Genomic DNA, 14198 nt, shown 5'->3' with positions numbered 1-14198 from the left:
GATGGCCACCGGGGACCCATCAAACGTTGCGGTTCCATAATTGATCCGCACTTTCGCCGTATTTCGCAAAACCTAGATTCAACTTTCAACAGTTTGCCTAGCGTGATTTCTACGCGTACGTGCGAGTTTTCTTTATTTCTGTTTGTGAACTTTTTTCCGGCTTTTCTCCGACGTAATCATTGGTTACGTTGTTTCCTTCAGCCGGAGGATAGCAAACGCACCCACCCGAGGTCAACGGCGATTTATTTTCGTTCGGACAGACCGACACACACACTCGAGACGGGGGTTGTTGGTCCCAATTTCCCTGATCTAATCGGCAGAGCTACCACCCAAGCGAAAGGACGAAAGGGCGAGATGAATGATAAAGAAAAACAGGCTACCTTGTTCAGGCCGAAAGAGTTCGGTTGGGCACGTGCCGGGACAAAATCACGTCCGGGCGCGCCTTGACGGGACACGGTCGGCTTGGAAAGCATTGCCGGCCCGGATATGAGGTTTGCCGGGTTCACACGTTATGAAAACGTAAATAGGAAGATGGCCCCACCCCCCGGTGTTTATCGCCTCGTGAAGAAAGTCAATGCCGAAAGCGGTGTGGGATTTTTCTTCCATGCAAAACCATTAAAATTTCTTCACGTTTGGAATAAATTTTCATTAGACACACACACACACGTACACAAAACGGTGAATGTCACGTTTTTCAAGACGCACGCAGTTGTGGAGTGTCGGTGTGGACCTTAAAGAAAGGACAATGTTTTGCCAAAGCCTCCCAACGCTTTTAAAGCCCTGGTGGCGATGTGTATTTGTTTTGCAAACAAATCACACCCTCCAACGCTTACATCCAGTCTTTATACAGCGGCACTCAATCATGTTACGTTTGAAAGAAACACTGGCAACGATTATTGCTCGTGTTGAATTTGAAAACATTTCTGCTGAATGGCATGTGTCGATTAGACGAACACCTGCCGTTTATACACGTTCTGTGCAGGCAATGGTACGACCGTAAGTTCAATAGATTATTCCGCTTAGCTCGTTTTCTTCCAACGCGCTTTACGCAAATCCACGGCATCTCGAGAGCGACTGTCAATTTCGTACAGTTCATTCGCAGTGTCAAGAGCATTCCACGTACTCCAAACATTAGCATAAAAAAGCACACGCAGCATCCTTAAAAAATGTGCTTTAAGCGCAATGTGGAGAAGCATGTGTATCTGGACCATCCTACGCTCGCCCAGTTTGGTCCGCGCTCCAATTCATTCAAGGTTAGCAACTTCCCATTGCCTTCCCCAACCAGCTATCTTATGACCTCGTTTCTAAACTAACGCTGCCCATCTGCTGGAAACCCGGTTCGGTTGTTCCGCAGTATAGGAATGCCACTAGCTCTCTTGCTGTTGCTCACCCATACACGTCAGTCAGTTCTTTTCATATATTTCCCCTACCTTTCACGACGTAAGCTTTTGCCCACAACTTTTAGACACACACACATACAAAACACAAACTCACCCTGAATGCATTCCATCCACCATGGCTTTCGGGCGTTTTGTGCTGCGGGATCTATGCACCGCAAACTTTCCATTCATTTGGACGAATGCTTTTGTGCTGTCATTTTTGCCCCTTCACTTCGCTACAAACAAGCAGCCACAAACAAAAAGAAAACGGAATGAACAAACACACGAAAAAAAAAAAAAACTGCACCGAAATGCATCCCATCAGCGCTCGGTTCTGCGCGGTGCGTCAGATGAACGGGGTGAGTGCATCTTTTGTTCCGTATGCCATCTGGCTGCAATATATGATGCGCCACCAAGCAGAAGAGGGTACTTTTGTGCTGTTGCCTTATTTTGTCGCCGTATAGCTGTTTTTTTTTTTTGGCTTGGTACAAATTACCAAGGCTAACACCTTTCCTAGTTGGGAGGTAAACAAAAATTTGCTGCCTCATGTGTGGTGGATTAATTAGTGAAAGAAGATGGTGCCCTGCTGTTTTTGCCTCCCCCTTTTGAGCGCATAAAGTAATACCCACCCGACATTGCGATGCTGAATGGTAGACATTTCTCATTAATACAAGCCCTATTACATTCAGCTGCAAGTGCATTGCACAATAGCATTGCAACCCGCCCGCAGTACAAAGCTTTCTCCAGAGTGCATCACTAATGAAGTGGAACGTTTCGACGTACGTTTAGCATAATGGTTTGCGCTAGGTTTAATTTTAACATAGTATTTATCGTCTGTTTGGTGAAAGCACGAAGCTTGCTTCAATAAAATAAAGCGTATGTTTCACGTTTACACGGTGCTGTTTCCTTACCGTGAAGAACGGCCAGGTAGATTTGCTTAAATTTATTGGAATTTCAATGTAAAGTACAATTCACATTAGTTTGCAGATACTTCCTTCTCCGAACAGTGAAGGGGCACCTTATCCCGAGTATACTCGACCGACACTTTAGTGATTTAACGATTTGCGCGCTTTGTTTACAATAATAAATGCAATAAAAGGATACTTTGATGGTTTCAGCATGAAAAATTAACTTCGTTTCTATGGGCACAACGGCCTCAAGAGATCAAGGCTTGCTATTTCGGGCTCTCTTAAACTTTTTTTTTGTATTCATCCGTAGCTGGATAGCCAGTTCTGCGTACGGGGGATTAGTCCGGATGAGAGTTTGGACCGGCACCGCTACAAATAAACCACTGGGCCACCCCGGATAAAATTAAAACAACATATTTCTATTACGTGTCAATGATTAATTGTCAACCAGGGGCGGTACGATGGCTGATTATTGATAAATTTATATGCTTATACACAATAGATTGACTAGAATGCTACTGCTAAAAAAATAATGCTGAAGGAACCATGCGCAGACATGTTTGATTTTGAGTAATATTTCGTTCTCAAAGGATGTTTTTAATAACAATAACAACTAACTTAGTAAACAAAACAGATCTGATTACAGATTACACTAAGATCTGTTGTTGGTTATTTTAGAGTAAAGTTTTTGTTTGATCTTCTGTTGCTGTTGGAAATCGAAATATCGCAATAAGAATAATGTAAAAAAATGTGAGCTCCGGATCCAGCCTATCTCAAATATGAAGGTTTTTTTTTAAACAAATTATAGGAAAAGGAGCAATAAAAAAATTGTACAAATTTTCGAACAAAAAAACAAAGAAAATAATACTACCTAAACCTTTCTGGCCTCATACAGTGTGGTAAATTTCCACCATTACTCGCACAGTAAACAACACGGAATGTGTTCCATTACATTTCACGATCGGCAGCAGTTCCCTGCGAACCCAGCGCGCTAGCTCTGGTGTACGATTATTAAACTTTAATTTATTTCCCCAAAATTAACGCCTGGTGTGTGGTGCGTGCATCCGTACAAGCCTGGCAATAATCCGGCGAAACCGCTTGGAGCGAAATACGTGAAAATGGGTTCACGCAAAACTGTGCCAAGCGCACACGGGGCCTGCGAAAGATGCTATCACGTAGCAATCGTACATTAGTGGCGCAGGGTGTCTACCCTCTGATAAATCGAAAACGACCACAACCTTTTCTCGAGCTCGAGTCCAGAGCCAGCTCGGCTCAATGGGAGATTGCGTGTCACACTGCTTAACAGGGGCGATAATTTTCGACATATCCCGCCCGCAAAACCGTACCCGCGGATTGGCCACTTTTGGGTGCGGCTGAGGAAGGGAGGGGTTGGGGTGGGGGGGGGGGGGGGGGGGGCAGTGTAGGAGGTGGAATGGACGAAGCAATAAGATGGCGAAGGCAGGGGGAAAGTGGTTAGCGCTTTCGAAGCGATAGTAGTAAAGCGCGAGGCAGCATTTACATACCGATGCCATTATATTCGAGGTAGCAGACATTAGAAGTTAGCACGGTCTCTGTGTTGTGGGTCGTGTTCATGTGTGTTCGCTATGGTAGTTTCGAATGTGGGTTTGCGGAATCTCGGTCTGATTCGATATTCGGGACCTTCGAGGCAGGAGTTCCCCGGATTGACTGTATAATTGCTAATTCTACAGTATCTCCGAATGAAATCATTTGGGCGTTCGCTCGTTACGACTCGCACACACTACGCTCGGTCGGTGGCTTACGCCCTTGCCACAGTGGTTATGGTTTTAGGGCGGGTTGCGCTTCAAACAGGCGTACGGGTAGTGTGCCTGTGGGTCGTGTGTATGTGTGTGTATGTGTATATGTGTTGGCTCGCAGCAAAGTCCCACTGCCGGTTGAGATTTATCGACAATGCTGAGAAGTTCGATTCTGATGGTAATTTATTTTACAGTCCAGCGTGTCCTTACCCAACACGAAACATTATCGACACTTTCCACGACTCCCGGCCCAAAAACCTTCCGCCGCTCAATGAAGGGGTTTGGTGTGAGGCTAAACGTGGATGGGTGATTGTTCCAGCTATGTGCCATGTTTACAAACACGCTCACAGTAGTCCTAATTTATGTGCAAACATGACGTTAATTATGTTTTGAACCACTGCGAGACAGTCTCAGCTCGTTTGGCAACGTTCGAAGCGTGTTGGGTGGTTTGAAGTTTGGTAGATACTCTTTAGGACGTACTCATGCTTATAATAGTTGCCGTTCTGTTTAATATTGCCTGCGGGTAGTTGCAAACACACCGCGCGACGCGCCAGATAAGAAGGTGAATTGATAAAACCGGATCAATGAACGCTCCGTGGGGAGTGTGATTAGCATGTTGGACTGATTCGCCTCCCTCTCGAGTGGAATTATTTCAAGATAGTCATGTAAATGAAGCCATAAGTAATTGTTCTTCGATGTCTGGAGTGACTGGAATCGAAACTGTACGGCGGGATAATATATTCTTATTCGAGCTGTTGCTTTCTTAAGTATCGATTCCTCATACGGCTCCTTAGCCTAATTATCTTTATTATCGTTGATTAAGTTACAGCAAACAAAGCCACACATTGGTAGCCCTAAAATTAGACCTATTTATATTACAAACAAGGATTCTCAAGGAACTACGAAAGATAAATTTTAATTTCATTATATTAAACATCATCTAAAGTAGTCGAATATGCAGCATTCAAGATATTTGTGAATGAATTGAATTAAGTTGTTTTTTTTTGTTACTTTCACTTTAAGTAATTTAATGTAAAGCAATTGTACATCTCAACGATTTACTGCTACAAAACGATTATTAGTCCTTATTAGTTCCCCAAACGAAAATGAAATATCTGAGCTTTAACTATTGTTCTTAAAGTAAGAAATGTATTAGCACCTTGAGTGAAGTTGCAGAGTATTCACAGAAGTGAAGTAAACCGTAAATGTTCATCAAACAGTCTAATAATTTCCCCAGTGTGTTATAGCTGGAAGATAAAACTCAATTTTCTGCACCCTTCAGGCTAAGAACAAAGGCTATCGAATGGAACAAACATTGCTAAACTGTTCTAAACCAAAAAAGTTTTGATGGCTGCTGCACGAACGACGCAAAATCCACAAACCGGCCTCAACACATCGACCCGACTTACGGCTAGAGTCAAATAACTTCATTGGAAAAATTCTGCTCCGCTCATCCAAACCAAACTCAACTTTTACCAGTTCACTGAAAGCCGGTCCAAATCGATTGCAACCGACTCGATGGGATTGACGGATCCCAGAGGGGACTCGAAATGGGGAGAAGGAAACTCTCACATAGACACACATACAAAACTTTCAATGCGTCAAGTTTTCGATTACCGTCACGGGCTCGTCACGTAGGTTCGTTGCAGATTGAAAGTGAGGGAAAAAAAAGTTCACCGTCAAACCGTTTTCCGTAGATTTGACGCCCTTTCCCCCCTCGGTAAGCTGCACTTTTTACCTTGCCAATAGTGGATTTTGTTTGATTTTCCACATACCTGAAAGCGAACATGGAGAGCAGGAGGAAAAAAATGAGTTTGGGAACTTTATTTGCCGAGCGGCGGTGCTTGTTCGTGAATATTTTAATAATGCATGGGCATTGTCTAGGATTTTGTAAAGAAATGTGCTTTGAACCGCTCATGAATGGAATCCTTTACAACTGTTGTAAAATTGTTGAATTTTTCAATTACGTACTACACATCTCATCGAGACGCCGGGAATTTCGGAGCGTTTGAAAATAGTTGTTTCATAACGAAAGTTGTTGTTTGTTGGTACACTATTGTATGTATTGTATGAAAATAAATAAAGCATTTTCGCAAATTTTGAGTAAAATTTACAAGAAACAAATTTGGCTTAAACTTCAAGTTAGAGATTCTTTTCAATGCTGATGTTGATGACTTGATGTTGAACCATCGTACCGGTTGTGAAGCTCGAAAGAAGTGAAAACTCACACAAAAGCACAATTCAACGTTGTTTAAACAAGTTTCCCGAAAAGCGATCATTACGTTGCTGGTGTGTGTTTAACTAACAAACATAATAAGTTGCGGAACACTCCCATGTCTCAGTTGGGAAAGATGGAGTTGAAAATGTTACCGCCTTAAAGGACGCCGTATGTTTGACTAGCCGGAAGGGCGCACAGCTAGTCATAATGGAACATTTTCATTAAACATTCGCCGGTGCTGCAAAGTTCTAGCTCTGACATAAAGGTTGCTTTGACCAGTAGGCGATAGAGATTTGTCGTGCTTGATGGTACAACCTTGAAGACCATCCGTTTTGGGATCTTTTCTCAGTTCGCAGACTTGGAACGAATGTGGCTTTAATAGCTAATGAAACCAATAACTACACAGCACACATATGGACTACAAATGCATTGTGGAGCTGAAACAATCACACACATAAAAAAAAACTTTCGTGAAAGACCATGCGTCTCCATCGAGTTTAAAAATTGTTAACAATAGTTTCATTACATATGCTCATATAGCATTGAACAAAATATTCTTTAAACAATAAAACCTATAATGTTGAAACACTGTCTCCTCCAAAGGCTTGTTTTGATTCCGTAAAATTAATGATCCCATACATCCATTTGTCACAGCGAGAACACAGCAAAGCTGCTGCTGACCTTGTGCCGTCATGGCCCATCTTCTTTCCGCAGCAGTATTGGTTGCAGCTATTGATGGAAGAAATTGCACGGACGTAGAATGAAATGAAAAATTGCTTCATTGAAACCCCCGCAAGGGCCGTAACGGCCTTCCCATCATCAAACTGACAGCAGCAGTACCAGTTTGTGTCGATGTGATGGTGGAACATGATGCTGGGGTATGGGCTACACCATTACTTGGCTAAATGCTTTTTCGTCTCGTCGAAACACCATTCGCCGGGAGCACAGTGCCCGGCGATGTTTACCATTTACAGTGGTTCTGTTTTTCCACGCCTGTAAGCCTCGGTGAGCTTTTCCAGCTAAAAGCCTTTAGCTTTCTCGTGCTTTCCGTTTCCTTTGTTTGGTTGCCGAATGTTGCCCATTTAGACGTCAGTGCCTGTGTGTGTGTGTGTGTGTGTGGTTGTGTGAGTATTTGGTGAAACTTGGGGCTTACTAGTGCCACTTTCGTTCGTGTGATTGCCGATAGCCATTGGCGCCATCGCTATTAGGAGTGCTTCACGGTCGATGAAATAGGCGGCATTCGAACGGTTCTGTGGTTTGACCGCTACCAACAGCCAAGGAACAGGCAAGGACTACTTGGCCGTTCTGCCGACGGTCCGATCTATGCCTACCATGATTCGTTGGGAGTTTTGTTTTATTTTTTTTGTGATCGAATTTATTATGTATAATCAATATTTGTGAACATTCTGTATACGCCACCATTGGATTCAATTTTCTATGTTAATTTGCAGCAAACGTGAGATAGTTGGTTTTGGATGGATTTCATTTTCCTAAAAAAGCGAAGATGTTATCAACATATGTAAGCGCTCGGATGAGGCAACCGGGCACGTTCGTCTGTTTTGCAGCAGAAAAAGTTAGTAAAACATTTGATAAGCTACTGGGATTTACCTTTTTGTTTCAGCACCTCGATAAGGTAAGCAAGGTAAAGCATTTTTTTATTTAACCGAAAAGAATAAGGATAAGCCTAACATTTTAGTACACACGCTTTGCAACAACTTTCCTAAAATCGCTAAACACCGACTAGACTACCAAAAATTGCAGTGTCAATCGTCAGGAAAATTGAAAAACTTGTCTAAGTGGATGCGGAATAATTTCCGCTCGAGAAATGAAGCATAAAAAATGGCTCATATTTTCTATTGCCTTAGCTTCGCGTAATTTTGCAGCAAATCGGTTTCTTCGCTCTGCCACCAGCATTGTAGAACGCTGTCTACAGCGGCCCTCATAATAGCGATGGTACGTTGGTGAGCTTTGTTACTTGCTTCGAAAGTGAGAACGATACGAAGAAAAAAAAACTTGCAAAAGTGTCAGTTTTTCCTTGTGCCACATTTGTATAGAAATAAAAAAACAACAAACCGAACCAAGCGAACCGTGCGGCATTGAGTAACAAGCGCATCGGTCCCGGGCAAACCATTAAGGGCGAAAGTAAGGCGCCTGATTTTTCACGAAACGACCATGGTAATAGCGCGGGGCCCATAAACGTGTAGTACTGCGAGTATGACCACGCGTCCAGTTGTGAGTCGCCGTTTGGGGGAACATTGGAAATAATTTCAGACCTTCACACACGGTCGGCAGGGGATGGCATGGAAGGTATGTTCGCACGGAAAATTGCTACACTTTTCTTCTTACGACATGCTACGCGGCACGATGCATGATGTACTTTTTTGTTTGTTCGTTTGTTTGTTGGCCGAACAGTGATAACAACAAACTGTTTATGGTCAAGCGAACAATATTGAAGTGCTGTTCAAGTTCCTTTTCCTGATTCGCAAAACGCGTGTCCATAAGTTTATCCGATGGGAGTTTTTATGTGATACAGGTTGATTTTAAGGATGATAGGGAATTTTGGATACATCGAAACATGTAAAAGTCGATTTGCTTACTGAGAATGTTACCTACTTGCTATTTCTACCGTTGGCACTAAACATAGACGTCTTATAATAATTGGCTGCTACAGAGGCATTCAAGATTTCATTAAATTGTGATCATTCTTTTTTTTTTGTAAACGAAATGTTTCTTCTTTGAACAAACCAATGTAGACATGTTTTTTCCACAGGGGTTTGTTGAAAAAGTCCATAAGTACAATTCATAATCCCAATTAGTGTAGGTTTCATTTCGTCAATTTGTGTAGGAATTTCGTTCCCCGCACCAATTAAAGATATTAGGATCTATGATATTTTCAACACGCTTTTTTGTGTATTTGTTACAGCGTTTGAAAGCCAACTCCTAATGGACAAATATATGCAAAAAGGCTTGTAAACAGATTTTTTACATTTGAAAGAACGTTCATTCTACAGTACGTAAGAAAAGATTTTGAATAAATTGACGATTCTACTTAGCATTACACGCGTACGTAAAAAAACATGGTAATCTAAAAATCAAACACTATTTACAAAGGAAATACTTAAACCTTGTACTAAGAAAATATGAAACGGCGAGTATTTCAAGTTGAAGAACATTTTTCCGAACAAACGGTTTTATTTTTTCGTGTCATTTCTTTAACACTCCGACTAAGGTGAGAGAAGTTCAAAATTTATCACTGGTTGCCACTGGAAAAGGGTTCGATCCTCGAAACACAACCCTTTTCATCCTCACTGACGGTGGCGCCCTCTTCCGTCATTCGTTCCGAACTCCGATCCTCCATGATGGGCAGCTTGTGTCAACAACTTTGACACTTAGTTTAATTTTACATGATATTTTCATACAAATTCTTCCAAACATTACTCCGACGGAGTAGTAACAGTAGATTAACAATTATGAATCGAATCGATTCGCTTGATATTTGTTCGATTGTGTGACAGATGTCATGTCAACATTAAAGCACTTTAACTTAAAGGTTCGTAGACTTCTTAGGCTAGAATTATTTAGAACGCGTTTAAAAAAAGTGTCCTTGCGTGCTAAGTGTTTTGTAGAATTTTCCAGGAAATGCTCTTTGTTTGGGGATATATTTACAAAGCGAAAATTCACGAAACGGATTCGCATTCCACAGGTCATGGATCACCTTTGAACATGCTTGGAAGTATTGTTTTTGAACTGCTCTGGATTCCTACAGGAACACTGTAATGCAAGGAAAAGCGACACAGAGTACAAATAATAAGTGCCAATCAGCACATTGCGTAAGCGACCGTTCGTCAAGCATAAAATTGAAAGTGTCCTCGCTGTGTAGACTCACGCCAAAAAAAAAAAAAACGCCCAAAACTGCCATGTCTTTTTTTTCGTGTTTAGAGCAATAGAGAGTGAAACAAAACAAAAGCACACTTCCATGCGCTGATTTTTGTACATGCAAGGTGAGCGAACGTGACCGATACAAAGTGTTTCGCATTCATAGGGTAAGTCAAAATAAGACCCGTGTTGCGCGAAATGTCGATGCCATGTTCGTGCGTTTGACAAATAAAAGAAACGTGCTCCATTAGCTTTATCAATGCTACCCCTTGGTATGCTACGATTGATTCGCATTAGTGGCACCATCCGGGGAGCCGCGTGATCGGGGAACTGGGATTGGGAGATTAGCGCGTGCGCGGCGTCGGGGCGGTGCGGGAAACGCGAATGCAAATCGATCGATGTTTGGCGGTTTGTGCAGTTTGCCTGGCCCAACTTTACATGGCATATTTTTATTTCATGCTTCATGGTACCATCCGAGCGTTTGCCAATTTTGTTTGTGGGTTTCTTTTTGTTGCCTTGTGGGGTGGTGGCCCGTTCGGAAAATGGGGTACTAAATCGTCAATCAAACTACTTTATGTGAAATTTTATCGATTTCTATGGTTTTGATTTGGGTTTCGGTTGGTTTGGTTTTGGTTTTGAGGACATTGTATCGGGTTGGAATAATATTTCTTCCTATCAATGCACGATACGCGCGAGGGTTTCAGCTATTTGACTATGGAAATAGGCGAATGAAAAAACTCTTTGTGATTTACTTGTAGCGTAGTTTATGAACATTATAGAAGCAAAAGTTAAAAAATGAATTACATTTTCCAAACATTGTATCACACTGTGAAATGGCACACCGGCTTCCGATCATAATTTAAAACATATCACCAACTTTTCAACACCACTCAATACAGAGGGCGAAAAAGCAATCCGATTCAAAACTGGCACAGAAAACCAGCTGCTTGGGAAAGTTTTAGCAAAGGACAGCATACCCGTGCGTATCGGTACAACACATTGTGACACAACGTTCGGGCAGCTTTTTTCTTCCCCCTTGTATGATCAGCTTCTGCCCTTTGGCAAGAACTTTATAAATAGATTTGCTTCCGGGGGTTTAACGTGCACCAAGTCTTGCCTTTCACTCATGTCATCCCATGTAAAGTTGATGTGTGTGTGGGTGTGTGTACTGTAGCGTACTAGAACTCCGAACCCGGAGATTCCCATTGCTATTCCACGGTAACAAAGTTATCAGTGTGTTCAAGGGGGTTTCCCACAAATGGTGCTGAAAGCATGTTTCACCTACCGCAAAGATTCACTTGACAGTGGTATATGATTATAGTTGGTACTCGGAAACATTAGCTGCAGTGCGACTGCATTGATTGGATTAAACTTTTGGTTAATATTACATTTCCAACATGCTCGACAGCTGTAACCGAAGGTGCGTGAAAATATCGGGGTGAGGTTTATCAGGGTGGTTTTTTCACTTTTTCCTCACCTTCATTTTATGTTACATAAAGATTGGAAATGTTTTCGGGCCGTTCCATTCCAATCGTTTAAAGTGAAGCGAAGATCGTTGGAAAAATGAGCAACTGTTTACGTACCTCTGACTAACTTCTGTCAAACTCATGCTCAGTTTGTGTTTAGCTTTCACTTTGCGTGGTTTAGCATGGAATGGTATGGTGTTTATCTTTCCTGATGAATTCATCGGAACTTTGTTGGCGTGTGTTAAGTCTGTACAGCAAAAATGCTTTGATTCGCTTCCATGCAAAGAATGTTACGTATCATATCATTTCCAAGCGTGCCATTCACATTCTGCTGTCCGATGGTTTCATTGCAACCTTTTTGTCTCGTTCCATTACCTGAGAATCAATTAATGTTGTAAAGCCCAATCAATCGAGCTCAAATTACAGGTCTGAATGGGATGTTTAAAATTCCCACTATGTGCATGCTGTGGTAGATTAATCAAGTGCCTAGCACGATCGTACCAACTTCCGTCACCATGTTCGTATGTCTGACAATCAAAAGTACAATGGATAATTTATGTGACAGCAATTCAGCGGCACAAGTTTTAATTAAAACTGTCGCTATTCGATGTCCACCAAATCGACTTACCATCGCAGGCGTCAGTTTTGCATAAAAATTGGGCATGAAACGACGTGACGACGTTCCGGCTCTAAGCCTTTTTGCTTCGCTTTTCGCGCACGTTGTGGTCAATTGCAGGTTTTTTGTATTTTTTCTTTATTTTGTACCAAGTTTTTCTACTTGAAGCACCAACAAAACAAAAAGAAGGGAACCGCGAATGGTGTTAATTGATAAATTACATCATTTATCACTTTTTGTTCCGGCTTTACTTAAAACAAAACCGACAAAACTCGCTCACTACAGCTTTCTTTCCCAAAAAAAGACAGTATGGAATGTTTGATGGAGAATATGGTAAAGCTGAAAGTATGAAGATACACAAAAGGGGAAAAACAAAAAATCTTCCCCAACGTTGTAACGAAACCCTTTTCAATCTATGTCAAAATGAAAGTGCCGCTGCTTTGTCGGACGGGAAGGCAAACGAGGCTTAGTTTAATTTAATAACAGTTTGGGAGAATAAAAGTGACAGTGTCATGAAAGATTGCCAGCTGGCCGGGAGAGCCGTGTGTGAAAATAGGAGCAAGAACGAAAAAAAAAAAAACTGACTGCAATGTTTTTTATTTGATAAACAATAATATAATTCACTTTATCAGGGCGATGTTTTATTACGAGTGATTTAAGGATTACCACACATTGTATGCTGTGTACCGTGATTATTTCGATCATTCATTTCATAACACACTGTTTTATGAGGAAATTGAAAATATTCAGCAAATTTCAACTGTCGGGATCATGGGTTATATTCTCACAACGAATAAAATGTATTGTTATTTATAACCATCTGGACATCCTATTAAAAAAATATTTAAATGACACTTTACTAACATAAAATTAAGAAAATAATCTTCTTCTCGGCATAACGACTTGCTGGGTAATGCCTGTCGCTTCTGGCCGATGTCGCTACCACATATGGCTATGACAGAGTTATCTTGTCATGTTCGTCTTTATCTTAGGTTGCCTCCACACGGACCGCGGCCACAGCGGTTTATCACAAATTTATCCCAAAAATGTCTGAAATACTATATTATACAATATTTGGTAAGAGTAATGTATATTTCATTATCGATAGAATGGCTAAAGGCATTGCTGAAATTATTCACGACCATCTCACTGGCTTCAGCGGGGAAAATATTTGGTAAAGTTTCCATGCTAGAACACGTTGTAGTTATTTTAAAAAATGTAGCTGTAACCAGCTGCTTTAATGTTAGAACTTAGGAAAAAAAAAGTTGGGCATATACTGTTAACGAAACAAGTTAGAATACTTAATGAGTTCTATTCCTTCTCAATAACAAGTCATTTTCCATAGCACGGAATGAAAATCAATGGAGACGCCTGGTCATTTGTGCGCTTCGCGAATTCATTTAATTTACTTCGCTCAACCAGTAAAGTTGTGTCGTTAAAAGCAATGGGCTTAATTAAAAGTATTAAGTAATGGTGTTTTATAAACTGGGCTAGCGACAGGGCAGGGCGTTCACGTACCTGTTCATTTTAGTTGGCGGTGTGGCGTACGGTACGCCAAGGAACGCTTCGATGGGTTTGAGAAATTTGTAGCCGTCCAATGGCAGCACCAATCCCTGCAGACGCCCGTACCGGGTCTGCACAATCCGGTTGCCGAGGCGCGAATTTTTGTACAGATCCATCGTGGCACCGTTCAAGAAGCGCACCAGCAGAAAGTAAATTATGCAGAAGTATTGAAATTTCACGAACACCATTTTCACAGATAGATCGCTAGCCGGAATGGTTTTGGATGTGTGTGTGTGTGTGCAATTTACGATAATTTTTGTCTGCCTTCACTTCTCGCTGCTAGCCACTATGTGCACGAACGTTTGATGCTCGTGCTCTACTGTGAAAACTATGTACAATCGGACGGTGACCTGCTGCAAACGGTGTCAGTAACGTTTGCCTATTCGTATTCGCCTAC

The 14198-nt window shown here is 41.7% G+C and overlaps 1 protein-coding gene across 1 annotated transcript in view; it reads right to left on the bottom strand.

The window, feature by feature from the left end:
- The window catches only part of LOC128708403 (neuroligin-3), a 58960-nt gene extending 44971 nt beyond the window's left edge, over positions 1–13989 (bottom strand). The window contains exon 1 of the mRNA XM_053803380.1: positions 13757–13989. Coding sequence (XP_053659355.1) covers positions 13757–13989 — 233 coding nt within the window. The remainder of the gene's footprint in view (positions 1–13756) is intronic.
- Positions 13990–14198: the final 209 nt, after the last annotated feature.

Source organism: Anopheles marshallii, chromosome 2, assembly GCF_943734725.1.
Source record: "Anopheles marshallii chromosome 2, idAnoMarsDA_429_01, whole genome shotgun sequence".
NCBI classification, from domain to species: Eukaryota; Metazoa; Arthropoda; class Insecta; order Diptera; family Culicidae; genus Anopheles; species Anopheles marshallii.
This window is presented reverse-complemented; position numbering and strand designations above follow the sequence as displayed.